This window comes from Hyla sarda, chromosome 3, assembly GCF_029499605.1.
Source record: "Hyla sarda isolate aHylSar1 chromosome 3, aHylSar1.hap1, whole genome shotgun sequence".
Lineage (NCBI taxonomy): Eukaryota > Metazoa > Chordata > Amphibia > Anura > Hylidae > Hyla > Hyla sarda.
This window is the reverse complement of record NC_079191.1, coordinates 283,466,925-283,484,511: the sequence shown is the minus strand read 5'-3', so window position 1 is coordinate 283,484,511 and position 17,587 is coordinate 283,466,925. Positions and strand designations below refer to the sequence as shown.

Here is a 17,587-nt window from a genome sequence, read left to right as displayed (position 1 = left end):
ATTTTTCATTTTCACAAGGTGTAATAGGAGAAAATGCCCCCCAAAAAGTGTAACACTATTTCTCTCGAGTAAGGAAATACCTCATATATGGCTGTAAAGTGCTCTGTGGGTGCACTAGATGGCTCAGAAGGGAAAAAGCGACATTGGGCTTTTGGAGAGCGAATTTTACTGAAATGGTTTTTGGGGGATATGTCGCATTTAGGAAGCCCCCATGGTGCAAGAACAGCACAAAAAAAAGAGTTGTCGTTATAGAGGGAGGTGAAAATAAAAAATTAGATTTTTTTCACTAAAATGCTTGTGTTACACCAAATTTTTCATTTTCACAATTAATTGGAGAAAAAAAACAAAACACCATTGCTTTTGAGTATAGAAATACCCCATATGTGGATGTAAAGTGCTCTGCATGCGCACTACAGGGCTCAGAAGAGAAGGAGCTTTTGGAGAGAGAATTTGGCTGGAATGGAAGTCAGGGGCCATGTGCCTTTATGCATTCGTAGAGAAGACCACCCTCCAGAAGACAAACAGTGTAACTGTAGTAGTAGCAGGAAATAGTGAAGAACAAGCTTATATACATACATACTGTATAAACAATATGTTATGAATGTTTAGCTAATATTTGACTTAGTTGCTTAATTAATATTCTTATAATTTTAACATCAGTTCTGATTTGCTTTTATAAATTATTTTAAACTCTTCATTACATGTTCACTTTGGACCCACTCTGGGACTTGCATCTATTTCTAGAATGAGGATATCATAATCCCTGTCCAGCCTTTTAAATGGCTGCTGTGAATGAACAGATTACAGAAGCCACCAAGCACGCGTGCTACGCAATTTTAATAACTACCACTGACGTGAATGGGAGTTGTAAAACTAGCATAGATTTCTGTGCTCATTGTTTCCATAACTCCAATTCACTTATGTGGAAGTTACAGACAAAGCATAAGACAGTGAGTGCAGATCTTTTTTGTGATCCCGGGTGGCTCAGGGTAGCCCTGTTTTATGGATATGCCAGAAATGTTTTGGATGAAATTACTCTTAAGTATTCCGAAATCATAAGTGAAATTACAAAACAAAAAGATGCATTTGTCTGCTCCATTGCAGTTGTGGCATCCAAACACTGGTTTCAAAGAGCAGTGTATAGTGGATAAAGCTACAGTGGTTCCACTCTGCAGGGTTATAAATGACTTCATTTATCAGTCTTACAGTAAACGAATTCACAGCACACAAAGGAGCATCTGGTAAGTAAAGTTTTCCTGCACACAACAATGTTCCATTTAATTTTTAGGAATAAGGATTTAAAAAAGAATGAGATTGGCATTTAGTCAGGGTATGTACAGTGCATAGTGAAAGTATTCGGCCCCCTTGAACATTTCGACCTTTTGCCACATTTCAGGCTTCAAACATAAAGATATAAAACTGTAATTTTTTGTAAAGAATCAACAACAAGTTTGACACAATCATGAAGTGGAGCGAAATTTATTGGATACTTCAAATATTTTCATATATTTCAGATATTTCATTGGGCGTGCAAAATTATTCAGCCCCTTTACTTTCAGTGCAAGCAAACTCTGTCCAGAAGTTAATTGAGGATCTCTGAATGATCCAATGTTGACCTAAATGAATAATTATGATAAATAGAATCCACCTGTGTGTAATCAAGTCTCCGTATAAATGCCCCTGCACTGCTAAAGTCTCAGAGGTCAGTTTAAAGTGCAGAGAGCATCATGAAGAACAAGGAACACACCAGGCAGGTCCGAGATACTGTTGTGGAGAAGTTTAACGCCAGATTTGGATACAAAAAGATTTCCCAATCATTAAACATCCCAAGGAGCACTGTGCAAGCGATAATATTGAAATGGAAGGAGTATCAGACCACTGCAAATCTACGAAGACCTACCGTCCCTCTAAACTTTCAGCTCATACAAGGAGAAGACTTATCAGAGATGCAGCCAAGAGGCCCATGATCACTCTGGATGAACTGCAGAGATCTACAGCTAAGGTGGGAGATTCTGTCCATAGGACAACAATCAGTCCTATACTGCACAAATCTGGCCTTTATGGAAGAGTGTCAAGAAGAAAGCCATTTCTTAAAGATTTCCTTAAAAAGTGTTGTTTAAAGTTTGCCACAAGCCACCTGGGAGACAGACCAAACATGTGGAAGAAGGTGCTCTGGTCAGATGAAACCAAAATCAAACTTTTTGGCAACAATGCAAAACGTTATGTTTGGCGTAAAAGCAACACAGCTCATCACCCTGAACACACCATCCCCACTGTCAAACATGGTGGAGGCAGCATCATGGTTTGAGCCTGCTTTTCTTCAGGGACAGGGAAGATGGTTAAAATTGATGGGAAGTTGGATGGAGCCAAATACAGGACCATTCTGGAAGAAAACCTGATGAAGTCTGCAAAAGACCTGAGACTGGGACAGAGATTTGTCTTCCAACAAGACAATGATCCAAGACATAAAGCAAAATCTACAATGGAACGGTTCACAACTAAACATATCCAGGTGTTAGAATGGCCAAGTCAAAGTCCAGACCTAAATCCAATCGAGAATCTGTGGAAAGAACTGAAAACTGCTGTTCACAAACGCTCTCCATCCAACCTCACTGAGCTCGAGATGTTTTGCAAGGAGGAATGGGCAAAAATTTCAGTCTCTCGATGTGCAAAACTGATAGAGACATACCCCAAGCGACTTACAGTTGTAATCGCAGCAAAAGGTGGTGCTACAAAGTATTAACTTAAGGGGGCTGAATAATTTTGCACACCCAATTTTTCAGTTTTTTATTTGTTAAAAAAGTTTGAAATATCCAATACATTTAGTTCCACTTCATGATTGTGTCCCACTTGTTGTTGATTCTTCACAAAAAAATTACAGTTTTATATCTTCATGTTTGAAGCCTGAAATGTGGCAAAAGGTTGAAAAGTTCAAGGGGGCCGAATACTTTCACTATGCACTGTATATACCTTTTTATTACTGTGTTCTATTGTTTTAGGTTGAACTTCATGCACTCTGGTCTTTTTTCAACCTTATGAACTATGTTACTATGTTACTGTGTATTAGAATATAATTATAGCCATTTACTCTGAATAGTTAATCTGATACTACTATTTCACTTTACGAAGCTCAGAGGTAATATATATAGGAAAAAAAGGTAAATGCTGATAAAGTAGAGGTAGCATTACAGCTATGTTCAATTACAAAATCACAAAACCATTTAGCAGTTGTATACAAAATGCTGTTAATTTTTTTATGGGATGAGATGTTGCAGTATTATACACTGCTCAAAAAATAAAGGGAACACTAAGCACTAAGATAACACATCCTAGATCTGAATGAATGAACTAATCGTATGAAATACTTTACTCTTTACATAGCTGAATGTGCTGACAACAAAATCACACAAAAATTATCAATGGAAATCAAATTTATCAACCCATGGAGATCTGGATATGGAGTCACACTCAAAATCAAAATGGAAAACCACACTACAGGCTGATCCAACTTTGATGTAATGTCCTTAAAACAAGTCAAAATGAGGCTCAGTAGTGTGTGTGGCCTCCAAATGCTTGTATGACCTCCCTACAATGCCTGGGCATGCTCCTGATGAGGTGGTGGGTGGTCTCCTAAGGGATGTCCTCCCAGACCTGGACTAAAACATGATGTCCCAGATGTGCTCAATCGGATTCAGGTCTGGGGAATGGGCGGGCCAGTCCATAGCATCAATGCCTTCCTCTTGCATTAACTGCTGACACACTCCAGCCACATGAGGTCTAGCATTGTCTTGCATTAGGAGGAACCCAGGGCCAACCGCACCAGCATATGGTCTCACAAGGGGTCTTAGGATCTCATCTTGGTACCTAATGGCAGTCAGGCTACCTCTGGCAAGCAGGTAGGCTGTGGGGCCCCCCAAAGAAATGCCACCCCTCACCATCACTGATCCACCGCCAATCCGGTCATGCTGGAGGATGTTGCAGGCAGCAGAATGTTCTCCACAGCATCTCCAGACTCTGTCACGTCTGTCACATGTGCTCAGTGTGAACCTGCTTTCATCTGTGAAGAGCACAGGACGCCAGTGGCGAATTTGCAAATCTTGGTGTTCTCTGGCAAATTCCAGACGTCCTGCACGATGTTGGGCTGTAAGCACAACCCCCACCTGTGGATGTCGGGCACTCATACACCCTCATGGAGTCTGTTTCTGACTGTTTGAGTGGACACATGCACATTTGTTGCCTGCAGGAGGTAATTTTGCAGGGCTCTGGCAGTGCTCCTCCTGCTCCTCCCTGCACAAAGGTGATGGTAGGGGCCTGCTGCTGGGTTGTTGCCCTCCTATGGCCTCCTCCACGTCACCTGATGTACTGCCCTGTCTGCTGGTAGCGCCTCCATGCTCTGGACACTACACTGACAGACACAGCAAACCTTCTTGCCACAGCTCACATTGATGTACCATCCTGGATGAGCTGCACTACCTGAGCCACTTGTGTGGGTTGTAGACTCCGTCTCATGCTACCCCTAGAGTGAAAGCACCGCCAGCATTCAAAAGTGACCAAAACATCAGACAGGAAGCATAGGAACTGAGAAGTGGTCTGTGGTCACCAACTGCAGAACCACTCCTTTATGGGGGTTTCTTGCTAAATGCCTATAATTTCCACCTGTTGTCTGATCCATTTGCACAACAGCATGTGAAATTGATTGTCAATTAGTGTTGCTTCCTGAGTGGACAGTGTGATTTCACAGAAGTGTCATTGACTTGGAGTTACATTGTGTTGTTTGTGTTCCCTTTGTTTTTTTGAGCAGTATAGTATAGGTTTGGATACTTTTTTCTGAAACAAAAGTAAATCTTTCCAATGTAGCCCACAATGTGACCTGAAAGGGCCTTAAAACCGAACTGAAAAAAGATTAACCTATTTACCACCATAGACCACCAGGGTAGCCACTTCACCAGTATAGACTACTTGAGATATTAATCCCTGAATTAGAATAAAGCCTTAGCAGATCACATGAAGCTTTAGCAAAGGATCACATGAGAAGTCAGAGGCGATGCCATCTATCATTGCCTCCTGGTTTTGTTGGGGAAAACAACAGGATTATCCTTGCCTCAATAGCCCTCTAAATATTCTAAGTATAGAGGAAGACTGAGCTGAAATCATCTTCTTTCCGAGTGACATAAGCCTGTCTAAACATCAGGAGGAATCTTAATCTCCCAAGTGAGCGCTTGTAATGACCCCACACAGGAAGTCAGCGTTCCTGTATGAGTGACACTTATTTATCTCCATTCAGCAAAAAGAATTTTACAGAAGCTAGAAGCTGTTACTACGGAACCCCAGTGTGTTAGGTGTGATTTTCAAAGAGAATAGAAAGAAAGAGAAAAACGTAGACTGATACATCTAATTCACTAGAGGAAAATAAAAAGAAACTGTAATATTTAACAAAATGTTCTCAACCACCTTAGATAGGCAGGAATATTATATGGGTTTTGTCAATATGGCATTAGGCAATACTAATACTATTATCCAGAGTGAAGAGACATGGTGGACTTTGTGGAACATGCAAGGCCATGTATAACATGCTCAGTCATTTTACTAAAATGTAGGTGAAAAGTATAAGATACAGCAACCAGACAGAAATTGATTTCAGAAGAATTATCAATTATATAACCACCAACATCGACAGAATATTTAGAATACGAATGCATACATAATACTCAGAAACACAAGACCGTAGGGACCTTGAAGGGGTTGACGTTACTGCTGTTCTGGAGGTGCTGGGTCACACTGCTCGCCACTTTCTGCTGTCCATTCTACACAAGAAAGTTGTGTTGAGATGGAGACCAGTGCTAAGCAATCGGATCGATCACAGGTGAAATGGCAGTAAATTGTTTATTTTTTTATTTTTGGGCATTCGCCAAGAAATGACCTGCTACTACATTGTGGGACAAACACTCAGGACAGTATGACAGAATAATTAGTATACTAATTGGTATACTTATACGAGCTTAGCCTTCTAGTTTATGTGTTTGCTATCACTTGTGTGCTAATAGTCACAGGCTAGGAACAATGCATGAGAGGTCAAAGGTTCTCTTATATAATCACATAGGGGGAGATTTATCAAAACTTGTCCAGAGGAAAACTTGCCCAGTTGCCCATAGCAACCAACAGATCACTTCTTTCATTTTTAGAAAGGCCTGTGAAAAATGAAAGAAGTGATCTTATTGGTTGCTATGGGCAACTCAACAACATTTGCTCTGCACAGGTTTTGATAAATCTCCCCCATGGACCAGTAGTGGACTAAGTTGCAAGGTTTCTAGACAAATTGGCTACCTGGCTTCTGAGATTTGTGCAGCCATTGTGGTATTTAGAATGTAGACATTTAAAACTGGAAAACCTTGCTACAAAAAAGTATTTGTGTATCCTCAGAGATCACAAAGCAATATAATAATATATCATGCACACTTGCTTAAAGCCTGGCTCTATGGCTCTTTAAAGTGTACCTGTCGTCAACAAAAACTTTTTATATAATGTAGATAACATATGTATATTTGTAATAACCAATGGTTAAAAAATGTGTATATTTTTGGGTGAAAAAATGCTTTCTCTGCGGCTATTGCATGTTTGTCTCATTGAGGAGTCCAAATACAGGAAGTGAGGGCAGGACAAGCAGAGCTCTGTTCAGGCTCCTGGTTTGTCAATCATCCTCATGTGTGAGTCCATAGCATGTCACAGAGCCTCACTGCACAGAGCCCTGCTTGCCCACCCTCACTTCCTGTATTTGGACTCCTCATAGAGACACACGGGCAACAGCTGCAGGGACAAAAATATACATATTTTTAACCAATGTATATTCCATATATACATATCATGGTATTATCTACATTATCTAAAAAGTTTTTGTTGACAACAGGTACACTTTAAGCTGCACAGCCTCCACACATTGCTGTACAGACTTTATTAGATTCCATGTCCATCAATATTCTCTCCTAGATTGAATGTTTCTAGAGGATAAAACCTCTATATATTCACATGGAATCAGAGATATACAGTGACAATGTAGAGGGTATGGAAGTCCTATTATGGCAGCATACACAGTGACCGCTGTTTTTAGTAACTTTTCACTGTTGTGTGTGTAATTCATAGCAACATTTTTGGCCATTATATAACTTGTATCCTGCATATTTTAGCAGTTTTCCCCTCTGCATGCTCCATCTCAAATTGTCAGTTTTTCCTGAACTCAGTTCCAGAGTGGACGTAGACTAGCTGTTATGATGTTTCCTGTAGACAACATTCAAAGACAATAAGAGATCCCATTTTCTCACTCTATGGGAAATATATGTTACTGCATAACTTCCAAACGGCTGGAGATATTTCGATAATACTTGGTCACATGTTACTTATATGTCCACTTAAAACAGAGGATATTTAATTTAACCCTTAACTACCCCCATTTGTAAGGGTCGGGGTTTTTGTTTAAAGTCCCATGCAAATCAATGGGAAACGTATGTTCCCACATAATTTCCGTACGGCTGGAGATATTTCAATACCTGATACACATATTACGGGTCGGGACATGAGGTCGGGATAGGAGGTCGGGATAGGAGGTCTGGATAGGAGGTCGAGGTAGGAGGTCGAGATAGGAGGATGGCATATGAGGACGAGATAGGAGGTCAGGATAGGAGGTCGGGATAGGAGGTCGGGATAGGAGGTCGGGATAGGAGGACGGGATAGGAGGTCGGGAAAGGAGGTCGGGAAAGGAGGTTGGGATAGGAGGTCGGGATAGGAGGTCGAGATTTGGAGGTTGGGATAGGAGGTCGGGATATGAGGTTGGGATATGACAACAATATATGAGGATGGGATATGAAGTCAAATCCTTCCCCCTTGTTTATTTTCCTCCCCAACAAGGATTAGGAAGGAAAACACGGGCAACGCCGGGTACTCAGCTAGTATACAATTTTTATCAGTCACCAACAGTGTCCCCAGAAAAAAGCAACTAAACAATTAATCTGTATACTAATGTTTAAGATATTGTAGAAATCCCATCCTGTATCTTCACTCATTTTTCATTTACAACTCTTCTTGATATATGTGACAGGGTGGCAAAAATCATTACAAAGTATTTGGGTACAGCAACATGATTAGATCACATGATCATTTGATATAACACGGATTTACAGTACCTTTACTTACTTACCTTTACTTTACATCAGTGATCTCAAACTGTGGCCCCCCAGATGTTGCGAAACTTCAACTCCCTGCATGCCCGGACAGCCAACGGCTGTCCGGGCATGCTGGGAGTTGAAGTTTTGCAACATCTGGAGGGCCAAAGTTTGAGACCACTGGTTTACATACTGCACTAGTATGATGAATTGTACAAATGCACAGATTGTGCATAAAAACGTAACTTTTCTATATCTAAATCTGTAAATAATAGCTACCTAAAAAAAAAAAAAAGTGTCATTTATTGTAAGCTTTCTATTACCTGGCTTATGATGGTTGTGCGGAATTCTTCATAGACCCATCCATCCTCACATGGCTTTATGGGCAGCTTCTCCAAGCTCTGGTTTGTGACAGAATAAATAGGGTTCTCACAGCTGAGAGGTGAGCTACTGGTATTCCAGGTGATGTCATACGTGTGACACAGAACCTGGTGAGAATTGTCGTGATATAGCCTTGGTACAGTGAGGTTCCTCTCTTCCTCTGGGGTCCATCTACAGGTCCTACTAAGTTCTGCCACCTCTGAACTCCTGCACCAGTAACTCTCCGGTATCTGTCCCAAGAACACAATGGCCACAAATGAAAAGGCGAAAGTTATGCCCGTCATACATAGTAGGAGGAAGACCCTTTTCTGGTAGCGCCCAAACTCACCAGCCTCCTGTAGCACTTCATCAAAGGTGGGCATGATGCTGTCACCCTGGCAGATGGCCCACACAGCAAAATAAAGCTCTTACAATTGGATATAGCAGTAAATAAGCCACAAGTCCTGCTAACACATTGGACAGGTATGGATGACACTACATGCAGCCTCCCTGGAAAACTTTGTCCTGTGGAGATAAAAAAAAAGGATGCTTCTTCTGCTTCTTCTGCTTCTTCCCTCCTTCTTCGCTCTTGTCTTCTCTCTAGCCGTAGAAGACCAACAGTAGGAGCAGATCTGGCATGGAGTACTGTTAGAACAGGAGGGGACTGCAGAGGTCCAGCACCTAAATGCTCTAAGTATGTCTGCCCTGTACACCAGTGCAGCACTGTGTGTGAGAAGAGAAGGAAGAGGGGACAGGCTGGTGGCAGCTGCAGGTACTTGAGGAAGGGAAAGGGGGAGCTCTTTGCACACTACATAGATTAGACTAGAGTGTGTCTTCTTGTTTACTCTCATAGTTGCACAGCACACAGGTTTCTGCTCTGTGAGGTGCTGCTCATGCTCTCTTGCAAATTCCTTACAGCTTCACAGTCCTGGCTTTCACTGAAGAATTCTCTGCTCTGAAACAAGCACAGTGTTACCCACAGCATTATTCATCGTTTTACATAATGTCGGCTTTGTGCTTATCAGGCACTATAATTAAAAAAATAATCGTTTATAGTTTAACTTTTATTAGATCCTTAATGTCAGACAAAGAAGACCACACACTGTTTGCTAACAGGCACAATATACCGAACATCTAGGTCAGTGTTTCCCAACCAGGGTGCCTCCAGCTGTTGCAAAACTACAACTCACCGCATGCCCGGACAGCCGGAGGCTGTCCGGGAATGCTGTGAGTTGTAGTTTTGCAACAGCTGGAGGCACCTTGGTTGGTAAATACTGATTTAGGTTGTAGGATAGCGCATCGTACAACAGAAAAGCTGCTGCCATGAGAGTTAGGAGGTGGTATTTAGGAGTTGGCCTTATTCTGTTTTTCAGCTTGGAATGAATAAGTCCAATTTAAAGTAAATTGGACGTATTCATAATAAACAATGACAATGAGAGTAGAACAGGTAAAACATTTCTCTGACTGGCTACTTGAAAGGGGGTACCATGATAAAAATAGTAGAAGAGGCATTTAATAAGGTCAAAACAGTAACAAGAGATGAGTTGTTAAATAAAAATCACAACCGCAAACAACAAAATGAAAAATAAAAGGTTTAAAGGGGTACTCCCGTGGAAAACTTTTTTTTTTAAATCAACTGGTGCCAGAAAGTTAAACAGATTTGTAAATGACTTCTATTAAAAAATCTCAATCCTTCCAGTACTTTTTAGGGGTTATATGCTACAGAGGAAATGCTTTTCTTTTTAGATTTCTCTGATGTCATGACAACAGTGCTCTCTGCTGACCTCTGCTGTCCATTTAAGGAACTGCCCAGAGCAGCATATGTTTGCTATGGGGATTTTCTCCTGCTTTGGACAGTTCCTAAAATGGACAGCAGAGGTCAGCAGAGAGCACTGTGGTCATGACATTAGAGAAATCTAAAAAGTAAAGCATTTCCTCTGTAGTATATAGCCCCTAAAAAGCACTGGAAGGATTAAGATTTTTTAATAAAAGTTATTTACAAATCTCATAGGAGATAGTGCGGCACTGCGTGTTTGTGCTGGATTTGGAATGGCAGGTGGGAGTTGGTGTAGCTGTAATGCCTCAGGTGGTGCTCAGATAATGCAAGCAAAGTTCATAGTATCCGTGAAGAGAAATGAAGATATCGGCACTCACCAGTGTGGCTGCAGGGTCTTCTTTATTGAGACATACTCACATGCGGGGTACAGAAGAGAGGGGAATGGGGGGACAGGTGGTGGAGACCGAGCTCTAGTTTCGCACACTTGGTGTGCTTCGTCCGGCCGGACGAAGCACACCAAGTGTGCGAAACTAGAGCTCGGTCGCCACCACCTGTCCCCCCATTCCCCTCTCTTCTGTACCCCGCATGTGAGTATGTCTCAATAAAGAAGACCCTGCAGCCACACTGGTGAGTGCCGATATCTTCATTTCTCTTCACGGATATTATTTACAAATCTGTTTAACTTTCTGGCACCAGTTGATTTAAAAAAAAAAAAAAAAAGGTTTTCATGGGAGTACCCATTTAACCCCTTAAGGACTCAGGGTTTTTCAGTTTTTGCACTTTCGTTTTTTCCTCCTTACCTTTTAAAAATCATAACCCTTTCAAATTTCCACCTAAAATCCATATAATGGCTTATTTTTTGTGTCACCAATTCTACTTTGCAGTGACATTAGTCATTTTACCCAAAAATTCACGGCGAAACGGAAAAAAAAATCATTGTGCGACAAAATCGAAGAAAAAATGCCATTTTGTAAATTTTGGGGGCTTCCGTTTCTACGCAGTGCCTATTTCGGTAAAAACTATACCTTATAATTATTCTGTAGGTCCATACGGTTAAAATGATACCCTACTTGTATAGGTTTGATTTTGTAGTACTTCTGGAAAAAATCATAACTACATGCAGGAAAATTTATACGTTTAAAAATGTCATCTTCTGACCCCTATGACTTTTTTATTTTTCCACGTACAGGGCGATGTGAGGGCTCATTTTTTGCGCCGTGATCTGAAGTTTTTATCGGTATGATTTTTGTTTTGATCTGACTTTTTGATCACTTTTTATTCATTTTTTAATGATATAAAAAGTGACCAAAAATACGATTTTTTTCACTTTGGAATTTTTTTGCGCGTACGCCATTGACCGTGCGGTTAATTTAATGATATATTTTTATAGTTCGGACATTTAGGCACGTGGTGATACCACATATGTTTATTTTTTTTTTTTTTTTTACACTGTTTTATTTTTTTATGGGAAAAGGGGGGTGATTCAAACTTTTATTAGGGAAAGGGTTAAATGACCTTTATTAACACTTTTTTTGCAGTGTTATAGGTCCCATGGGGACCTATAACACTGCACACAGATCTCTTGCGCAGATCACTGGCGTGTATTAACACGCCTGTGATCAGTGTTATCGGCGCTCGACTGCTCCTGCCTGGATCTCAGGCACGGATCAGTCATTCGTCAATCTGACACCGAGGAGGCAGGTAAGGGCCCTCCCGGTGTCCTCTAAGCTGTTCGGGACTTCACCGCGGCGGTCCCGAACAGCCCGACTGAGCAGCCGGGTCACTTTCGCTTTCGAAGCGGCGGTCAGCTTCTAAAGGGTTAATACCGCACATCGCCGCGATCGGCGATGTGTGGTATTAGCCGCGGTTCCCGGACGTGGATGAGTGCCGGGACCGACGCGATATGATGCGGGATCGCGGCGCGATCCCGCTTCATATCTAGGGAGCCGGCGCAGGACGTAAATATACGTCCTGCGTTGTTAAGGGGTTAAGGTTTTAAAAAAAAATGGTTTATGTTAGAGCAGGACAATGAGTTAAGAGAACTTACTATCAATAAACCTATAAGAACCTTTTGTAAAAAGTGCCCGCTTGGGATGTTCATTAAAAAACATTAGGTAGACAACAGAATAAAAACTGGTTAACATATAGCATCCTTAAGGAAATTTTAAATGCGGGTCCTGTTCTGTCTATAGCCATAACCTTGCTATGAATCATTTTTCTCTTGGTGGTTATTAGGTTATCATTAGACAATTTATTACCTGTCAAACTTTATATGTAGTATATTGTTTAACTTGTTCGTGTGGACTGTACTACATAGGAAAATACAAAAAGGAAACTAATGATTAGGATTAAAAAGCAATTTCGGTCTATATGCACAGGTGTTGAAGCTACAAAATCCATTTACCATGAATGTGAAGTACATGCTGGAGATATTTCAGTAATAAAATTTTCAGGTCTCAAACGGGTCCCCTGACTGGGGGAGATAGACAATTCAGACTTATGCAAAACAAATTCAGCGGGATTGTACATTTAGACACTACTGGACCACTTGGCCTAAATAAATAAAAAATGAGCTAGGAGTTTCCTTTCTTTCTTTTTTTCATTAAAACTCATATTAAATAATATTATTGTTATTTGTCTCAATTGCTGAATGGTATTGTTTCATATGATTGTCTTATTTGTTATATTGTAATTGATTTTACCAGTTATACGGTTTCATTACATTGGTCACCATAGTAACGCTTTGTTTTTCCAGTGAACTATATAAAGACTTACCTAGATGTCCTACATCATCACAGGCCTGAGGAAGCTTCATAAGGCATAAAACACTTGTGGCCCTCTAGATCTTGCAAAACTACAATTCCCAGCATGCCCACATAGCAGTTTGCTGTCTGGGCATGCTGTGATTTGTAGTTTTACAACATCTGGAGGGCCACAGTTTTGAGATCGCTGTGTGGTCGTCTCTAAATTGTACCTTTCCAATTCTTGCATAACTACAACTCCCAACATGCCCTTCAACGATCAGTACATGCTGGGAGTTGTAGTTTTGCAACAGCTGGAGGCACACTGGTTGGAAAGAAACTGAGTTAGGTAACAGAACCTAACTCAAGGTCCCCCCCCCCATGTGAATGTGCAGGGTACAATCACACAGGCTGTTTACACAGTGTTTACAGTGAGTTTCCTGCTTCAAGTTTGAGCTGCGGCACATTTTCCGCCTCAGCTCAAACCCCTAGCAGGAAACTCACAGTTAACCCCCGCCCATGTCAGTGGACTCTAAAAATACTACACTACACTAACACAAAATCCGAGTCCACCCCTATACAAATCCCTAATTTAGGCATGGCGCTCTCTCACTTCGGAGCCTTGTCATATTTCAAGGAAACAGTTTAGGGCCACATATGGGGTATTTCCGTACTCAGGAGCAATTGCATTACTAATTTTGGGGGGCTTTTTCTCCTTTTACCCTGTATGAAAAGGAAAAGTTGGGGTGTACACCAGCCTTTTAGTGTAAAAAATATAAAGACATTTTACACTAACATGCTGGTGTTGCCCCATACTTTTTTCACAAGAGGTAAAAGAAAAAAAAGACCCCCAAAATTTTTAACGCAATTTCTCCTGAGTACAGAAATACCTCATATGTGGACATAAAATGCTCTGTGGACGCACAGCATGGCTCAGGAGTGAGTGTACACTATGTACATTTGAGGCCTAAATTGGTGATTTGCACAGGGGTGGCTGATTTTACAGCAGTTCTGACATAATCACAAAAAAATAAATACCCACGTGTGACCCCATTTTGGAAACTATACCCCTCACGGAACATAAGGGGTATAATGAGACTTAACACCCCACAGTTTTTCAAGAATTTTCATTGCATTAAATTTGCATTAAAGATGGGAAAATGAAAGGAACATTTTTTTTTCACAAAAATGCTGGTGTTACCCTAAATTTTATATTTTCTCAAGGGAAAATAGAAAAACAATTGTAACCCCACTCCTTCTGAGTATGGAAATACCCCATATGTGGATATAAAGTGCTCTGCAGGTGCACTACAATGCTCAGAAGAGAAGGAGCGCCATTGGGCTTTTGGAGAGAAAATTTCTCCAGAATTGAAGGCCATGTGTGTTTGGAAACTACACCCCCCATGTAATGTAATAAGGGGTACAGTAAGCATTTACGCCCCACAGGCCACTGCTCCAGAGATCTGTCATACGCCAGTGGGGTGTAAATGCTCACTGCCCCCTTACAAAATTTTGTGAGGGCTATAGTTTCCAAAATGGGGTCACATGTGGCGGGGGCTCCACTGTTCTGGCACCATGGGGGCTTTGTAAACGCACATGGCCCCCGACTTCCATTCCAACCAAATTCTCTCTCCAAAAGCTCAATGGTGCTCCTTCTCTACTGAGCATTGTAGTTCGCACGCAGAGCACTTTACATCCACATATGGGGTATTTCCATTTGGGGGGGCTTTTTCTCCTATTACCCCTTGTGAAAATGAAAAATGTGGGGTAACACCAGCATTTTAGTGAAATTTTTTTTTTTTTATTTTCACGTCCAAATTTATCGAAAATTCTTCAAACACCTGTGGGGTGTAAAGGCTCACTGTACCCCTTGTTAAATTCCTTGAGGGGTGTACTTTACAAAATAGTATACCATGTGTTTTTTTTTTTTTTCAATCAATTGGTGCCAGAAAGCTAAACAGATTTGTAAATTACTTCTATTTAAAATCTTAACCCTTCTAGTGCTTATCAGCTGCTGTATGCTACAGATTCACTACATATAAAAAAGAGTTCTTTCCAGTCTGACAACAGTGCTCTCTGCTAACACCTCTGTCCATGGCAGGAACTGTCCAGAGCAGGTGATGTTTTTCTATGGGGATATGCTTTTAATCTGGACAGTTCCTGACACGGGCAGAGGTGTCAGCAGAGAGCACTCTTGTCAGACTGCAAAGAACCTAAAAATTTTCTCTGTAGTCTACATCAGCTGAAAAGTACTGGAAGGCTTCAGATTTTGACATAGAAGTAATTTAGAAATCTGTTTAACTTTCTGGCACCAGTTGATATAAAAACATTTGTTTTCCTCTTGTTTCCACTGGAGTTCCCCTTTAAGTAGGTAGGACCCTTCACATTGTTTCCCCCATAACACAGGTGCCCAGAGTAGGTAGGTGCCACCTGTAGATAGCTGCAGCCCCCGATATATAGTGGTAGCAGAGGCCCCTTTTAGGTAATAGTGGCAGCAGCTCCCTTTAGGTAGCAAAGCAGCAGTCCCCTTTAGATAGTAGTAGCAGCATCAGCAGCAGCCCCTTTAAGGTAGATAAAGCAGCAGCAGCCCCTTTAGGTAGTAAAATTAGCAGCCCCCTTTAGGTAGTAAAAACAGCAGCAGCCCCCGTTAAATAGTAGTAGCTGCAGCCCCCTTTAAGTAGTAAAAGTAGCAGCAGACCCCTTTAGGTAGTAAAAACAGCAGCAGCCTGCTTTAGGTAGTAAAGGCAGCAGCAGCCCCATTTAAGTAGTAAAAGCAGCAGCAGCCCCCTTTAGGTAGTAAAAAAAAAAAAGCAGCAGCACTGTCTAGGACAGTGATGGCGAACCTGTGGCATGCCGAGCCCCCTCTGTGGGCACACGGCCACAGGCCCCCTTCACATTCCGAACATCCCTGTGTCCCGAAAGGTTATTTCGGGACACAAGGATGCCCCGGTTACCTCTCTGCGGTCCCGCGTTAACTTTAAAAACGCAGGGACCGCCGGGAGGTAGAGCACGCAGGGACGTCACGTCACTGATGTCCCATGCATGCACCTGTAAAGCAGAGCGGAGCGGAGCATCGGGGAGGACCGAGGGTGACACGCGCATGGTAAGTGACCAGCGGGACGTCATCTTCGGTGTTCCGACACAGACATACAGCCTCCAGCCATACACTGTATATGGCTGGAGGCTGTATGTCTGTGGGGGAACACTGCCTGCCTAATGTGGGGGAACACTGCCTGCCTAATGTGGGGGAACACTGCCTGCCTAATGTGGGGGAACACGGCCTGCCTAATGTGGGGGAACACAGCCTGCCTAATGTGGGGGAACACTGACAACCTTGTGGTGGGAATTATACTGCCAACCTTGTGGGGGGAATTATACTGCAAACCTTGTGGGGAGAATTATACTGCCAACCTTGTGGGGGAAATTATACTGCCAACCTTGTGGGGGAAATTATACTGCTAACCTTGTGGGGAGAATTATACTCCTATCCTTGTGGGGAGAATTATACTGCCAACCTTGTGGGGGAAATTATACTGCCAACCTTGTGGGGAGAATTATACTGTCAACCTTGTGGGGAGAATTATACTGCCAACCTTGTGGGGAGAATTATACTGCCAACCTTGTGGGGAGAATTATACTGCCAACCTTGTGGTGGGAATTATACTGCCAACCTTGTGGGGGGAATTATACTGCCAACCTTGTGGGGAGAATTAGACTGTCAACCTTGTGTGGGAAATTATACTGCCAACCTTGTGGGGGGAATTATACTGCCAACCATGTGGGGGGAAGTATACTGCCAACCCTAATGTGGGGGAACTATACTGCCAACCTAATGTGGGGGAACTATACTGCCAAGCCTAATATGTATTCTGATTTAATTGCTGTGCTGGCACTTTGAGGGGAAAAAAGTTGGCGTGCATTACGGTTCGGGCACTCGGGCTCAAAAAGGTTCGCCATCACTGGTCTAGGAAGGAAAAACAGCGGAAGCCCCCTTTAGGTAGTAAAAACAGCAGCAGCCACCTTTACATAGCAAAAACAGCAGCAGCCCCCTTTAGGTTGTAAAAGCAGCAGCAGTCTCATTTAGGTAGTAAAAACAGCAGAAGCCCGCTTAAGGTAGTAAAAGCAGCAGCAGCAGCCCCCTTTAGGTAGTAAAAGCAGCAGCAGCCCCCTCAAAATAGTAAAAACAGTAGCAGCACCCTCTATGTAGTAAACACATCAGCCCCCTTTAGGTAGTAAAAGCAGCAGCAGCCCTCTTTATGTAGTAAAAATAGAAGCAGTCCCTTTATGTAGTGAAAACAGCATCAGCCCCTTTTAGGTAGTAAAAACAGCAGCAGCCCCTTTTATGTAATGAAGGATGCTTGAGCCTCTTGTGGCTCAGAGGAAGGATGCTTGAGCCTCTTGTGGCTGTTTGCATATCACATGCAGCCACAAGAGAGATTGACAGGGTGGTGAGCCAATGGCTCTTCATTCTGTCAATCAGCAAAGCGCTGCATTTAACTATAGGCGCGTCTGTAAGACGCGCCTATAGTTAAATGCGTCCAGGATGCGGCACTGTA

The 17,587-nt window shown here is 42.1% G+C and overlaps 1 protein-coding gene across 7 annotated transcripts in view; it reads right to left on the bottom strand.

Annotated features, from left to right (window-relative positions):
* Positions 1–9,318, bottom strand: part of SLC22A3 (solute carrier family 22 member 3) — a 291,993-nt gene extending 282,675 nt beyond the window's left edge. For 4 of the 7 annotated variants that reach the window (XR_008891399.1, XR_008891400.1, XR_008891401.1 and 1 more), the window contains exon 1: positions 8,477–9,317. Coding sequence is in view for 3 of the 7 variants with exons in the window: in XM_056566777.1 (XP_056422752.1) it covers positions 8,477–8,896 (420 nt within the window). In the remaining 4 variants the exon portion in view is untranslated. Of the gene's footprint in view, positions 1–8,476 lie in introns of all 7 variants that reach the window. The other 3 variants (XM_056566778.1, XR_008891398.1, XM_056566775.1) reach the window with 3 other exon arrangements.
* Between the last annotated feature and the right edge of the window lie 8,269 nt (positions 9,319–17,587).